This window comes from Trypanosoma cruzi, genomic scaffold, assembly GCF_000209065.1.
Source record: "Trypanosoma cruzi strain CL Brener 1047053517181 genomic scaffold, whole genome shotgun sequence".
NCBI lineage: Eukaryota > Euglenozoa > Kinetoplastea > Trypanosomatida > Trypanosomatidae > Trypanosoma > Trypanosoma cruzi.
This window is the reverse complement of record NW_001849540.1, coordinates 215,165-226,458: the sequence shown is the minus strand read 5'-3', so window position 1 is coordinate 226,458 and position 11,294 is coordinate 215,165. Positions and strand designations below refer to the sequence as shown.

The 11,294-nt window shown below is 52.2% G+C and overlaps 5 protein-coding genes across 5 annotated transcripts, besides 21 other annotated features; all 5 read left to right on the top strand.

Annotated features, from left to right (window-relative positions):
* On the top strand, positions 1–546 carry Tc00.1047053506709.50 (hypothetical protein, conserved; the record flags this gene model as incomplete). The annotated part of the gene is made up of 1 exon (XM_801594.1): positions 1–546. A coding segment is annotated over one exon (546 nt), but the record flags the coding sequence as incomplete, so codon positions are not given.
* Positions 1–11,294: a sequence feature (heterozygous, non-Esmeraldo-like haplotype).
* Positions 820–840: a microsatellite.
* Positions 916–2,484, top strand: Tc00.1047053506709.40 (hypothetical protein, conserved; the record flags this gene model as incomplete). The annotated part of the gene is made up of 1 exon (XM_801593.1): positions 916–2,484. The coding sequence occupies one exon, from the start codon at positions 916–918 to the stop codon at positions 2,482–2,484; it is 1,569 nt and encodes a 522-aa protein (XP_806686.1).
* Positions 2,179–2,238: a microsatellite.
* Positions 2,495–2,521: a microsatellite.
* Positions 2,899–4,080, top strand: Tc00.1047053506709.30 (hypothetical protein, conserved; the record flags this gene model as incomplete). Its single annotated transcript, XM_801592.1, has 1 exon — positions 2,899–4,080. The coding sequence occupies one exon, from the start codon at positions 2,899–2,901 to the stop codon at positions 4,078–4,080; it is 1,182 nt and encodes a 393-aa protein (XP_806685.1).
* Positions 4,374–4,397: a sequence feature (AT_rich).
* Positions 4,601–4,620: a microsatellite.
* Positions 4,809–4,829: a sequence feature (AT_rich).
* Positions 4,961–5,046: a sequence feature (CT-rich).
* On the top strand, positions 5,077–7,809 carry Tc00.1047053506709.20 (hypothetical protein, conserved; the record flags this gene model as incomplete). Its single annotated transcript, XM_801591.1, has 1 exon — positions 5,077–7,809. One exon carries the CDS (start codon positions 5,077–5,079, stop codon positions 7,807–7,809), a length of 2,733 nt encoding a protein of 910 aa, XP_806684.1.
* Positions 6,595–6,628: a microsatellite.
* Positions 8,127–8,156: a microsatellite.
* On the top strand, positions 8,440–9,771 carry Tc00.1047053506709.10 (hypothetical protein, conserved; the record flags this gene model as incomplete). The annotated part of the gene is made up of 1 exon (XM_801590.1): positions 8,440–9,771. The coding sequence occupies one exon, from the start codon at positions 8,440–8,442 to the stop codon at positions 9,769–9,771; it is 1,332 nt and encodes a 443-aa protein (XP_806683.1).
* Positions 9,100–9,128: a microsatellite.
* Positions 9,477–9,507: a microsatellite.
* Positions 9,657–9,687: a microsatellite.
* Positions 10,017–10,060: a microsatellite.
* Positions 10,140–10,191: a sequence feature (T-rich).
* Positions 10,287–10,389: a sequence feature (GA-rich).
* Positions 10,472–10,541: a sequence feature (T-rich).
* Positions 10,712–10,778: a sequence feature (CT-rich).
* Positions 10,816–10,839: a microsatellite.
* Positions 11,022–11,071: a sequence feature (T-rich).
* Positions 11,215–11,253: a microsatellite.

Below are 11,294 nucleotides of genomic sequence, written 5' to 3'. Positions count from 1 at the left end.
CTGACGATTCACTCCGAAGTGCCGTACACGGAGGAGGAGAAAACGTTTCTGCTAGAGCAGCTCGTAGCTTTATCACAGGAGCAACAGGAACGACAGCATGACGATGACGACAAGTGGACGCGGACAACAGTCCCTTTATTGGTGTCGATGCTCGAGAAGGTGCTGCAGCTTGCCGCAGACAACTACGAAGACGACAGTAATAATAATAATATTAGCAATAGTGCCGGCACCACCACAACGGCCGCCACGAATCAGAAACCGAAGGGCGGCGGTGCCACCACACTGGCAGCAAAACCCCTGAGCAAGATGGAGTGCTTTCTTGAGGAGAATGACTACATTATCGAGCAGATGCAGCAGCAGCAGCGGCCTTTTTTCACTCTACCGAGACTGTTGGAAATCCTCGCTGACCCTTTTATTTACAATAGGGACGCCGCAGGAAAACTGCGTGGAGGGAAACTGCAGGCGGCTGTGAGACGTTGTGTGTTGGTTTCATACCCGCTGCTCACCGTGCAGTGGCCCTTTACAAGTGAAGTAAACCCTGCGTAGCGCAAATAATCGCTCAGGTTCCCTCTTGCAGCAACGGAGGGAATGCAACGTGTCTGTGGGAGGACGTCTTGCCCTTACCTTTTTTTTTTTTTCTCCCCCCTTTCTTATTGACGCTGCAATCCTCCGACTTGCTGCCCCCTCTTGGCGTACTGGGCATGATTTCCTTTCCATTGCTTTATTCTTTCTTTTCTGCTTGGCCGCACCACACTGGGTTCTCAAGGAAAAAAGGAAAAGGACGGGGGGGGGGGGGCGGTTTTCTCTTTTTCTCCCTCCGTGTGTGTGTGTGTGTGTGTGATTTTAACTCCTCACCTACAGACGCAGGGGAAGTGAGAAGGGCGAAGAAAGGGAGGGCATTGGGAGGAGGGTGCGATGGTCGAGCCGCACCTGTTCTGTGGGCCCGAGTTTGTGTTGGAGGTACCGGCGGAACACCCGCAGCCGATACAGCCACATGTATTGCTGCAGCTACAGACAGAGTTGTATAGTCTTTTAACACCAACCGTACGCCGCAAGATACATACAACGCACGGTAGTCATAGTGGCAGCGGCGACCTTGTGCCACCACCCCCAGATTCTCTTCTTTTTATTGACATGGAGTCAACACCACCGACAGACGCCGGTAACGAGGACGATTGCATTCACGTCCTTCTTCTTGTTACAGACTCCCGTGCGGCGGCGGAGCTTTTCAGCATTGGGCTGAGGAATCCCTTTATTGCCCTGCCTCACCGCATGCGGTTGCGCAACCATTATGCAGGGGGTGGCGGAAAACCACGTGCCCCACCTGCGGAGATCTTAAGAAAGAAGGAATCCCTGCGATCCCGTATGAATTTCGATGAGGACTTGTGGGAAACGTTGCAGAAGGCCCTCACACCGGAGTGGCTGCAGGAGTTTGAGTCTCGTTATTGCCAAATCCCTGAAGGGGGCGGGACGGTCCCCATGCGGGACGCAGAGCAGCATGAACAGCGTGTGGAGAGTTTGCTGCGGTACTGTGAGCGAGAGGTGCAGTACGTTGGCGTGATGGACGAGGAGGGCAACGCGAGTCCATTCCTTCTCGCGATGGGCGTCTTCTACCGCTTTGGACTTATTTACCGTGATGCGTTTGTGCACTTTGTGCGTCATCCACGGCGCCCTATTCGTGCCTTGGCACTTTTTATAGCACGTTACACCGCCGCCCCGGAGGAGCTGGAGCCCTTCTTCGTACCGTCCCTCACAGACGAGGTGACAATTGCATGCGCAGAGGACGCGAATGTGACGACGTCAATGCGACAACTCTGTGCGGATCTTCTGCTGTGCGATGAGGTGTGCGAGGCGTGGCCACCGACCTATCACGCGTACTGGGTCGAGCACAAGGTGCGTCCCATGATGCAGCGCATTGAGGCGGAGTGTAAGCGGCGCGAGGAACTGCGACTGACACGTAGAGATGAAGGCGGCGGTGGGGGAATAAGGGCGGCAGCGAATATGACCCCGACCAACGCATCCAGAGGGAATGAGGAGACAAAAGTGCGGGGATCGGGCGGAGGCGTCAGTGTGTTTGGCTTCCGGAATATGAGGGAGTTGCAGGCGTACGTAAGGGAGAGGGAGCGGGTGTTGGTGCCGCAGCGCATTTTGTCTATGACAGCGGCACCAAAAGAGGGTGACGGCGACGGTGTCTACTACAGCGACCTCGACGACGACGATGATGGGGATGACGATGACTTCCTGATCAAAGTGCGGGTGGAGGGCAGCAGGAGTGGGAGAGGTGCTGCCCGCTCCACACAAACAGCCCCACAGGAGGTCCAAAAGCAAAAGCGGGGTGCGGAACGAAGAAAAAGGGCGCGCGAGTCGGAAATAACGACCAATACGCGTGCGTTGGTGATGACAGGGGCGTACCGCACAGTTCTTCGTCTGCTTGGCCGCACGGAGCCGTTTGATAGGCGTGGGGAGCATTATTTGACGTTCTAAAGCAACTCCGTCTCTCTTTCTCTCTCCCTCTCTCTCTATTCTCTTTTTTTTTTTTTTTTGTGGTGAGGCTGGTGGGACGAGGGCCATTTTGCTTTATTTGTGTTATTGTTATTATTTCCGTGCGACATCGTTCCCTTTCTTCTTCCTGTGGGGGCTCCACGTGACACGCACCACCACCACTTCTTTTTTTTTTTTATCCCCCCCCTGCCGAGGGGAACGGAGTGATTGCGTTTCAGTGGGAAAAGAGAGAGTTCAAGAGGAGGGGTTAGGGGTGGGGGTGGGGGAAACATATTCACATCCATATATTCTTTTTCTCCGACGCCCAACCATTACAACGGGGAGGAGGAGAGAGCGGTGCATACATAATACATATATAACTATATATATATATATTAGACGCAGTCTACACACGAGATGCCGACTGAGGCGGATTTAGAGAAAATTCGGCGTGAGCGGGCGGCACGGTACCAACAACTGAGCGAGGCGGAGAAACCACGCGTGGAGCCATGCCCCCATTGTCATGAACTGCCATATAAGAAGGAGGTTTGCCCAGAGACAGGCATATTTCACAATCTTGAGCGGCACACGATAGTGGGGGGCGCTGTGGTGCAGTCAAACATTGTGCGTTCCTCCGAGCTCATGGAGGCGATTGACCGTTCACGTATACGGTGGGTGGAGAGCCGGACGCAGATGGTACGCGCGGATGCCGTGTCGCTGAACCTATTTCAGAGTTTTGTGCGACAACTGGACTGGTCGCTACAGCGTTACGGCATTCTTTACGGTAAGTACGATGCCAGCCTCAACCTAATTGAGGTACACGCGATATATGAGCCCGAGCAACATGGCGATGCGTACACGTTTCATTATCTCCCTGACAAACGTCTTCCGAATGTTGACCGCATTGCGGCGTTGTTGGGTCTTCGCCGTGTTGGTGCCGTCTGCACACACCCACCACGTGACATAGAGGAGATGGTGCTTAGTTCTCGCGAGATTCTGCTTTGTGCCCGTGAGCAGTCGCGCTTTGGCGATGAGTGTGTGCTGCTCACGATGAGCCCAAGCCTCACGACAGGCCGTATTGAGTGCCAGGCGTGGCAGACATCACCGCAGGCAGTGCACTTCTACCGTCTGGGAGTCCTGCGGGAGAAGTCGGACGATTACTCGGACCTTGAGAGTGCCAAGTATGTCCACAGCAGCATCCCACTTGAGGTGGCGCAGCAGGAAACGGACGAAAAGGGCCACCCGCGCGTCGTGACAATGGCGCCTAGCCACGACATTGACACACGTTGGTTTACTAGTTACGTCGCGGTGCAGCAGTTTGAGTCGCCGGTGGTACGAAATCTTTTCATGCGTGTGTCACGGCCTGGCATGGAGCCGCCAGCGATGATTAACCTCCGCAACTACATGGAGGACCCAAAGCGACGCAAAGTACCGTTGATTGAAAAACTTGCGGACTTTCACGTTCTTATATTTCTTGCAGAAAGCGTTTTTTCTGTGGCAGACGACATGCCGGTTATTATTGGCGCCATTACTAAGCAACGGCCGGCGGAGGACGCGATGCATTACGGGGAGGTGCTGAAGTTGTACTTGGAGCAATGAAATGCAGCAACACAAGGCAGAAAAGAAGAAAAAAGCAACAACAGCAACAGTATTGTTACTAATACGCATAGTAATGGTGACGGCAAACAGTCGTCTGAGTGCATCACCTGAGACCAAACCGTCTTCCTGTCCACACGTGCAGAAATGTAGGGAACAAGGAGAAGGGAAGGAGGAGAGGCAAGAAGGCGCATCTGCGGCTTGTAGTACCCATTAAAATAAGGCGGTAGGGAGGGTGGGGATGAAGAAACGCAACACATACGCAAAAACAACCGCAGCAAAGATATCACAGGTGGAAAAAAAAAATAAATAAATAAAATGAAAGTAGAGAAGGATGGGGACGAGTGGTGATGGGGATTATTGGACGTGTCCGTTTGCTTCACAGAATGATCCACCGCCTTCCAGCGCAGCGTCCATCCTTTTTTATGTTATTTTATTTTTTAACTTTGTTTATATGTTATTTTCTCCACCTTCCTCCTTTTTTTTTTTTGGTGTGCCTATTGCCTTTTTCTCCCTCTCTCTTTTATTATTATTATTATTATTCTTCCGTTTCTGCTTGGATCTCACTCTTTGTGCGCATATGGCCCCTTCCCCCTCCCTTGTTCTCCTTGATGACATGCCGCGGACAAGAGGGGGAGCACAAAAACACCTACGGCAACGGCAGCAGCAGCAACGACAACATTGAAGGGGGAAGAGGAGGGGTGAGATGAGAAGATCACACATGTCGGTGCTTTTTTATTTTATTTTATTTTCAGCATTCAGTTTTTTTTTTTTTTTTGTTACACCTCTTAACCGCAGATCCCTCACCTCCCACTGCACGGCTGCAATGACTTCACCGTACGTCCCTTACATCGTTTATTTATTTTATTATTTCCAGATCACCAGAAGGAAAGAAGAAAAGCAAAAAAAAAAAAAAAAAAAGAAAGTAAGGAGGGAGGGGGTGAGAAAAAAGAAAGAAGAAAGAAAGAAGGGGTATCAAAAGTTGTGGAAGCACCTGTCATGGCGTCCCGCACGCTGTACGATCCACCACCAACGGCTCTTCAGTGGGACGTGGGGCCTTCACAAGAGAAGCCATGTATAACAGTGAAGTTGCTCACGCATGACGCTGAGATGCATCGGCTAGCGTGCGAGAAGGAAAAGGAAAAGGCATGGACGGTGGCTGAAGGGATGCTTGACGCCCTGCTTGTGCGTTTGGCCGCCCAATCGGAGAATGTCATCTCCTCCACGCCACCCTTTGAGCATTCCACTTCACTCCTATCATTTTTAATATCATCCTCGCCGTCAGCGTCGTCGATGTCGTCGATTAGCGTGCGCATTCCCCCAGTGAATGTTTCTAATCGTGGGTATGCGGCGGATGCCGCCTGCCGAAGCGTGCGGACCCTCGTTGAGTTGGATGCTGCCTCTGCCGTCTATGAAAAGCTGAAGCAATCTCTTGAGGCCTACGTCATGCACATTTTGCAATTTCTCACCACGGCCTGTGAGCCCGATGGAGAGGGGTGTTTGACATTTATGCGTCTTGTGCATGTTTGGGGCCATTATCGGCTTGCCGTTGCAGAATTGCAGGAGGTGTGGGTGTATCTGGATCGCTGGTATATCTCAAGAATGCATGCGGTGCGGTCAATCGATGGGCTTGCCGTTGCGATCATGAAGGAAGCATTGCTGCAGCACCCGTGGCTCCTGTCGCGGGCGCAGTTGGGATTTCTTACATTTTTGCGTCAAGATTTTGAAAACGAAAGCAACGTTCGACGGGAGATACTCCTCTTTACAAATCTTTGCTCCTCTATTGAGGTGTATTTTTTGCGCGTGGAACCAGATGTACTTGCAGTCGCCAAGGAATTCTACACGGAGGTGGCGGACCGCATGTGGCATGACGGCGAAAGCGCGGAGGTATTTTTTCAACAGGTCGGTTGTTTCCTCCAGGAGGGACGACGGCGCGTGCAGGCCTGCCTGGAAGCCAACACCATGTCGAAGTTGGAGGAGATTGCCCAGACGTCGCTGCTGGCTGCACATGGCACGGATGTTCTCGCACGTGACTTTGAGCGACTCGTGAAAGACGAGAAGTACGACTGCATTCGTCTCGCTTGGCAGTTTCTTGCTTTGGGGAAATACGTGCAACTTGGAAAGGAGTGTGGCGCGGTGTTCCGTGAGTACATTTTGCATGAGGGCGTAACGATCATTCGGCAGCTTACCTCAAGACCGGCGGATAGGGAGGGATTTGTTGCCGTCAAGGCGATGATTGCGCTCATCCGTCGCGGGGAGAGTGTGATAGACGAGTGTTTTGCGGAAAACTCCATGGTTTTTACGGTGCAGCTGAACGATGCCCTTGTGGAGGTGTTGCAGGAGAACCAGACGGAATTTGCAAGGCAGATTGCACGGTACATTGACTTTCTGATGCGTGAGGAGGAGAACGACACGCTGATGTCCGCCCCCGCTAACACCAAAGGCGATGACGGTAGCGGTGATAATTGCCTTTACGCGGATGCGACTGCGACGGCCAATGATGGTGGTAGTGACGAAGTTGCTGCTGCTGCTACTGCTACTGCGACCGCTGTGTCACCTTGTGGGGGTTTGCTAAATTACATTGGGCGCATTTACGCCCTACTTCCCTCGCGGGGCATTTTTGAGACATTTTATTGGCATGATCTTGCGCGCCGTCTGCTGCAATACCAGCGTCCACGGCGTCTGGATGCTGAGAGGAGTTTTATTCAGGAGCTCAAGAAGGCATGTGGGGTGGAGACGTCCAAGTTTGAGGGAATGTTCAACGACCTCAAGGTGTCGCAGGAATTGAATGAACGATACCAGGCATGGGTGACGGGCGAACGTGATGACGCCTCTGCGCAGTGGCCACCGGTGATGCGGGTCGACAACGAAGAGGAGGAGGAGGGGGAGGCAATGTCGCTCATTGCCGAATTGCCCTGGAACACGGAGGTGAAGTTGCACATTTTGACGTCTGGCTTCTGGCCAACGCAGTCCACGTTGGCGGTTCGTCTGCCGTCCCCGATGCGCCTTCTTGCCAAGTCCGTGCAGGACTTCTACCGTCAATGTTTCACTGACCGCCAGCTTTTGTGGCAGCATCAATTGTCCTCGGCGGTTGTGAGGTGCTCCATAGGGACCGTCCGACGAAACCTCACGGGAACACTTTTGCAGGCTGCCATCCTGCTTACCTTGCAGGAGATGATGGATACAACGCCATCGTCATCATCGTCGCAAAGGGTGGAGGCGGTGACAGTGGGGGCATTGTGTGATCGGCTTGCCGTTGATATTTTGGTTCCAGCTGTGACGGGGTCCATTTACGGCCTGTGCCACCCGAAGTTTTCCCTCCTGCTGCGTGAACCGGCCATGGGGGGTTCTTCTGCCGCGGCGTTTCCCATGCTGGCTGGTACCGACCGACTGCGATTCAATACGCACTTTGCTGTCAGCAGCATGCGTTGCCGCATCCCATTCTACAACACTCCAAACAGCGGCGAGGATGTTTCTACCGGCAGGAATGACGCGGACAGCATGCTGGCCGTGGACGATGTGCTGAAGGAACACAAGCACGTGATTGAGGCTGCCGTGGTGCGCTTCATGAAGGAGAAACGTTGTGCGACTCACGAGGATCTTGTCACGGCGGTCTCAACACTTGTGCAATTTCCCGTCACAATGGCCACGCTTAAATGTGTCATTGAGCGACTCATCGACCGCGGGTTTTTGGAACGCAATGGGGCCACGGCGTACACGTACACATTGTGAGTGAGTGAAGGAAGAGGAAAAAGACGATGGCGATGCAGCGCCATTGCATGAGTGCAGCTGCGATGGTGACCACAAGGTTGGAGGAAAAGCGAAGAAATGTCGCTTTGCTTTGAGTGGATGAGGGCTTTAATTGCCGGCCGAGCGGCTGCTTTCCTCCTCCTCCCCCTCATTGTTTTTGTGTTGTGTCTCTTCTTGCCCGCTCACTCCCCGCAGACGGCGAAGACGATGAAGAAGGGAGAAGAAATGACGTGGGCCCTCTGAAACGACGACAGGAGAAGTCATGGCGGCGAGTGAATCCCTCAGAAGAAACTGCAACGTTTTTTTTCTTTTTTTATTGTTTTTTTTTTGAGTTTTCTACTTCCTGCATGTTGCGTGTGCGTCCCCGGCCTCTGTGCTGCTGCGGCCCCACCGCTCTCATCGTCTCCACCTTGCCCCTCTTTGAATTTGTGCATGGCTTAATGCGTCACGGAATGTGTTGAAGGTGAGAACACAATTCAAAAGAAAAGTAAAAAAAAATCACACACACATATATATATATATATATACAAAAAGGGAAGAAACAACAGTGAGTGAGAACGAGAGAGGGGCTACAGGTGCGGTGTGAAATTCGAGCAGCATCTGCATTCAGCTATGTGGCTTGAAAACATCACGAGGGATCTTGGGGACTTCACCAGCAGTCTGATGGAGGACACAAAGGGCCTGGCCGACATGGTATCACGGATTGCGGCGGAGGTGACTGGGCATAGCACCTACATTGCTGGCGACGAGGATTCCCTGTTGGCGCAGGAGTGCCCGCTGGATGAAGCTGCTATCTTTGCACTGCAGAGAACAGACGCGGTGTACCTTGAGGAACCACGCGAGCCGGAGGAAAAGGCGCTGTTTGAGGAATGGATCCGCCGCAGCGTGTACAGCTCTGTAAATGCGTTTTGTCGGGATCATTTTGACGGATCCGGCAGCGGCAGTAGTTATAACGCCGCCATGACGTGCCGCCAACGACTTTTGGACGAGAACCCGCTGGTAGCTGAGAAGTACGCCGCGATGGTGCAGACAAGCGATCTTCCTCAGCGGGAGAGCCCATCGGAGTCCAAGACGACACCCGGGCAGCCGTCATTAGAGGGTGGGGAAGGGGACGTCAAGACCCCAAAGAAATCCGCCACAGCTTCCCCTTCTGACTTGCAGCGCGTCACGGAAGATGCGTTTTTTGATCGTTACTTCTTCCGTCTCTCGCAGCTGCGCCTCTCCACCGCTGCAGAGCGACGGAAGCGCGAGGAGGATGAGGCCGCCACCGCCGCAGCAGCAGCAACAGCAGCAGCAGCAGCGAAGGTGGCTTCTGAGGCGGAGGCGCCACGTAAGGAGCAGTCGAAGGGGAAGAGCCTCGCCGAGCGTTTCATGGAGGCAACCGACGAACTGGTCGGGTGGAAGGAGGAGGAGCCGGCGGACGCGAAAGACACCGGCGCTGGAGAAGACCGCAACTCCCGTGGCGTCGTGCACCGCACGGAGGCGGAATGGCGGGAACAGGAGGGTAAAATTGCCGCGCTGGAGTCCCTTGTGCATCTGCTCCAAGTGGAACTTAACGACGAGCGCCGAAAACTAGCGGCGGTGCTGAAGCTCGTCCAGCAGTGCAACTTGAGCGAGAGTCAGATGCAGTTGGTACACGCCGCCATGGAGACGACGACGACGACGACGACGACGGCGGCGGCCAATTCATCTGCCGCGTCTTTATCATCTTCGCCGCCGAACCACGTAGAGAACCCGGCGATGGGCGGCAGCGGCGCACATCACGGCGACGGTGCATGCGAGAGTGGACGCGATGCCGCAGTGCAGGAGACTTCATCGCCGGAAGCCGTGCAGCAGCAGCAGCAGCAGCAGCAGCAGCAGTGTGAGGAGGAGGTGCCGAGAAACCCGGCGTCCCCCCCCAGTAGCTCCTCCTCCCTAGAAAATGACGGCTGGACGAATGTGTAGTCTCCGCGGCCCTGTGCACAGACCGACACCCGCCCTTCACTTCCCCCTTCTTTTTTTCCCCACGGCGAACGCGCACGCACAGTTGAGTTGCGCATGCCGGCGGTGCTAGTGCGTGGTGGGAGACGGATGCCCCGCGGCGAATGTATGCATCGATACGAGTTCTCCCGTTTCTGCATGTATTCACCTGAGAATTCCAACTCCTCCACGCAAACCAAAATAAACAACAACAAAACGGAAACGGGAAAAAAATAAAATAAAATAAAATAAAAAAAACGAAAAGAAAAGAAAAAAAGAAGTGGCGTGCCGAAAAAAAGATGACAGTTTGAAAAGTGAAAGAACAAACAAACAAAAAAAAGACAATCAAAATGAACAAAAACAAAAACAACAACAAAAAAAAAAAAAAACAAAAGAAAACGAAAAAGGGGGGGGAAAGGAAAAACAAAAGGGAAGTGAATATTTTTGTTTTGTAGTGGGATGTAATTTGAAATGTACATCCTTCATTGACCGCAAGGGTTTCCCTTCCTTTTTTCTCTCTCTCTCTCTCTCTTTTATTCTCTCATTCCCTTTTCTCCTTCTCCATCCTTCATGCCACCCATCATTTTGTCTTCCTCTTTTCTTGTGCCGTGCCAAGCGACACGTGGCGAGTGTTTTTTTTTTTTTTTTGTGTGTGTGTGTCTGCGAGAGTGACGATGTGGACGGGACAAAAGCAACAACAACAACGCGAAGAAGAAAAAAGGGGAGAAAAAAAAAAAACAAACAAACAAAAAAAAGGTGGGGCGATGCCGGCTGTGAGACATCCGTTGACGACAGGCGTTGAATGGGTGGTGGTGGTGGGGGTGGTGGGGGAAACAACAGAGAAAGATATCGAAGGAACAAATGGGGGGAAAAGCCACAGGAATGTGTGAGTGATGGCAATGCGCACAGACACACACACACACACAGAGGGAGAGGGACAGACGGAGTGGCGGAAAGAAAGATGGGGAAGGAGGGGAAAAAAAAAAGAAAGATGTTTTGAATCATTTTATTTGAGATGCACTGGACCGCTCTTTCTTTCTTTCTTTCTTTCTTATATGTTATGACTCTGCACCCCTTTTCCTGCTGTTTATTTATTTATTGTGCCTGTTAACGTTTTGGTGGGTTTTTTTTTTCTTTTTTTGTTGTTGTTGACGAGGGCGGCCGTCGAAGTTGTTTTGGAGTAGTCGTTTCTTCATGGCTTTCTTTTTTCATGAAAACACCACTCGGAATAAATTAAAAAACAAAAAAAAAAAAAACAAAAAACAAACGAAAAGAAAAGAGAAAACGGAATTGGCGGCAATGCGGGGGGGGAAGGGGGTGGGTGGGGGTGGGGGATATTGTTCTACAAGGCATGCCTGCTCCACGCAAACAGCCCATATGGCCATGCGCGGTGAATTTATAAGAGGAGGAGGAGGAGGAGGGGATCATAAAAAAAAAAAAAAAGAAAAAAAAAAGGAGAAAAAAAAAGCGTCCCCGAAAATTCTTTCCAACGTTTAACACGTACATGT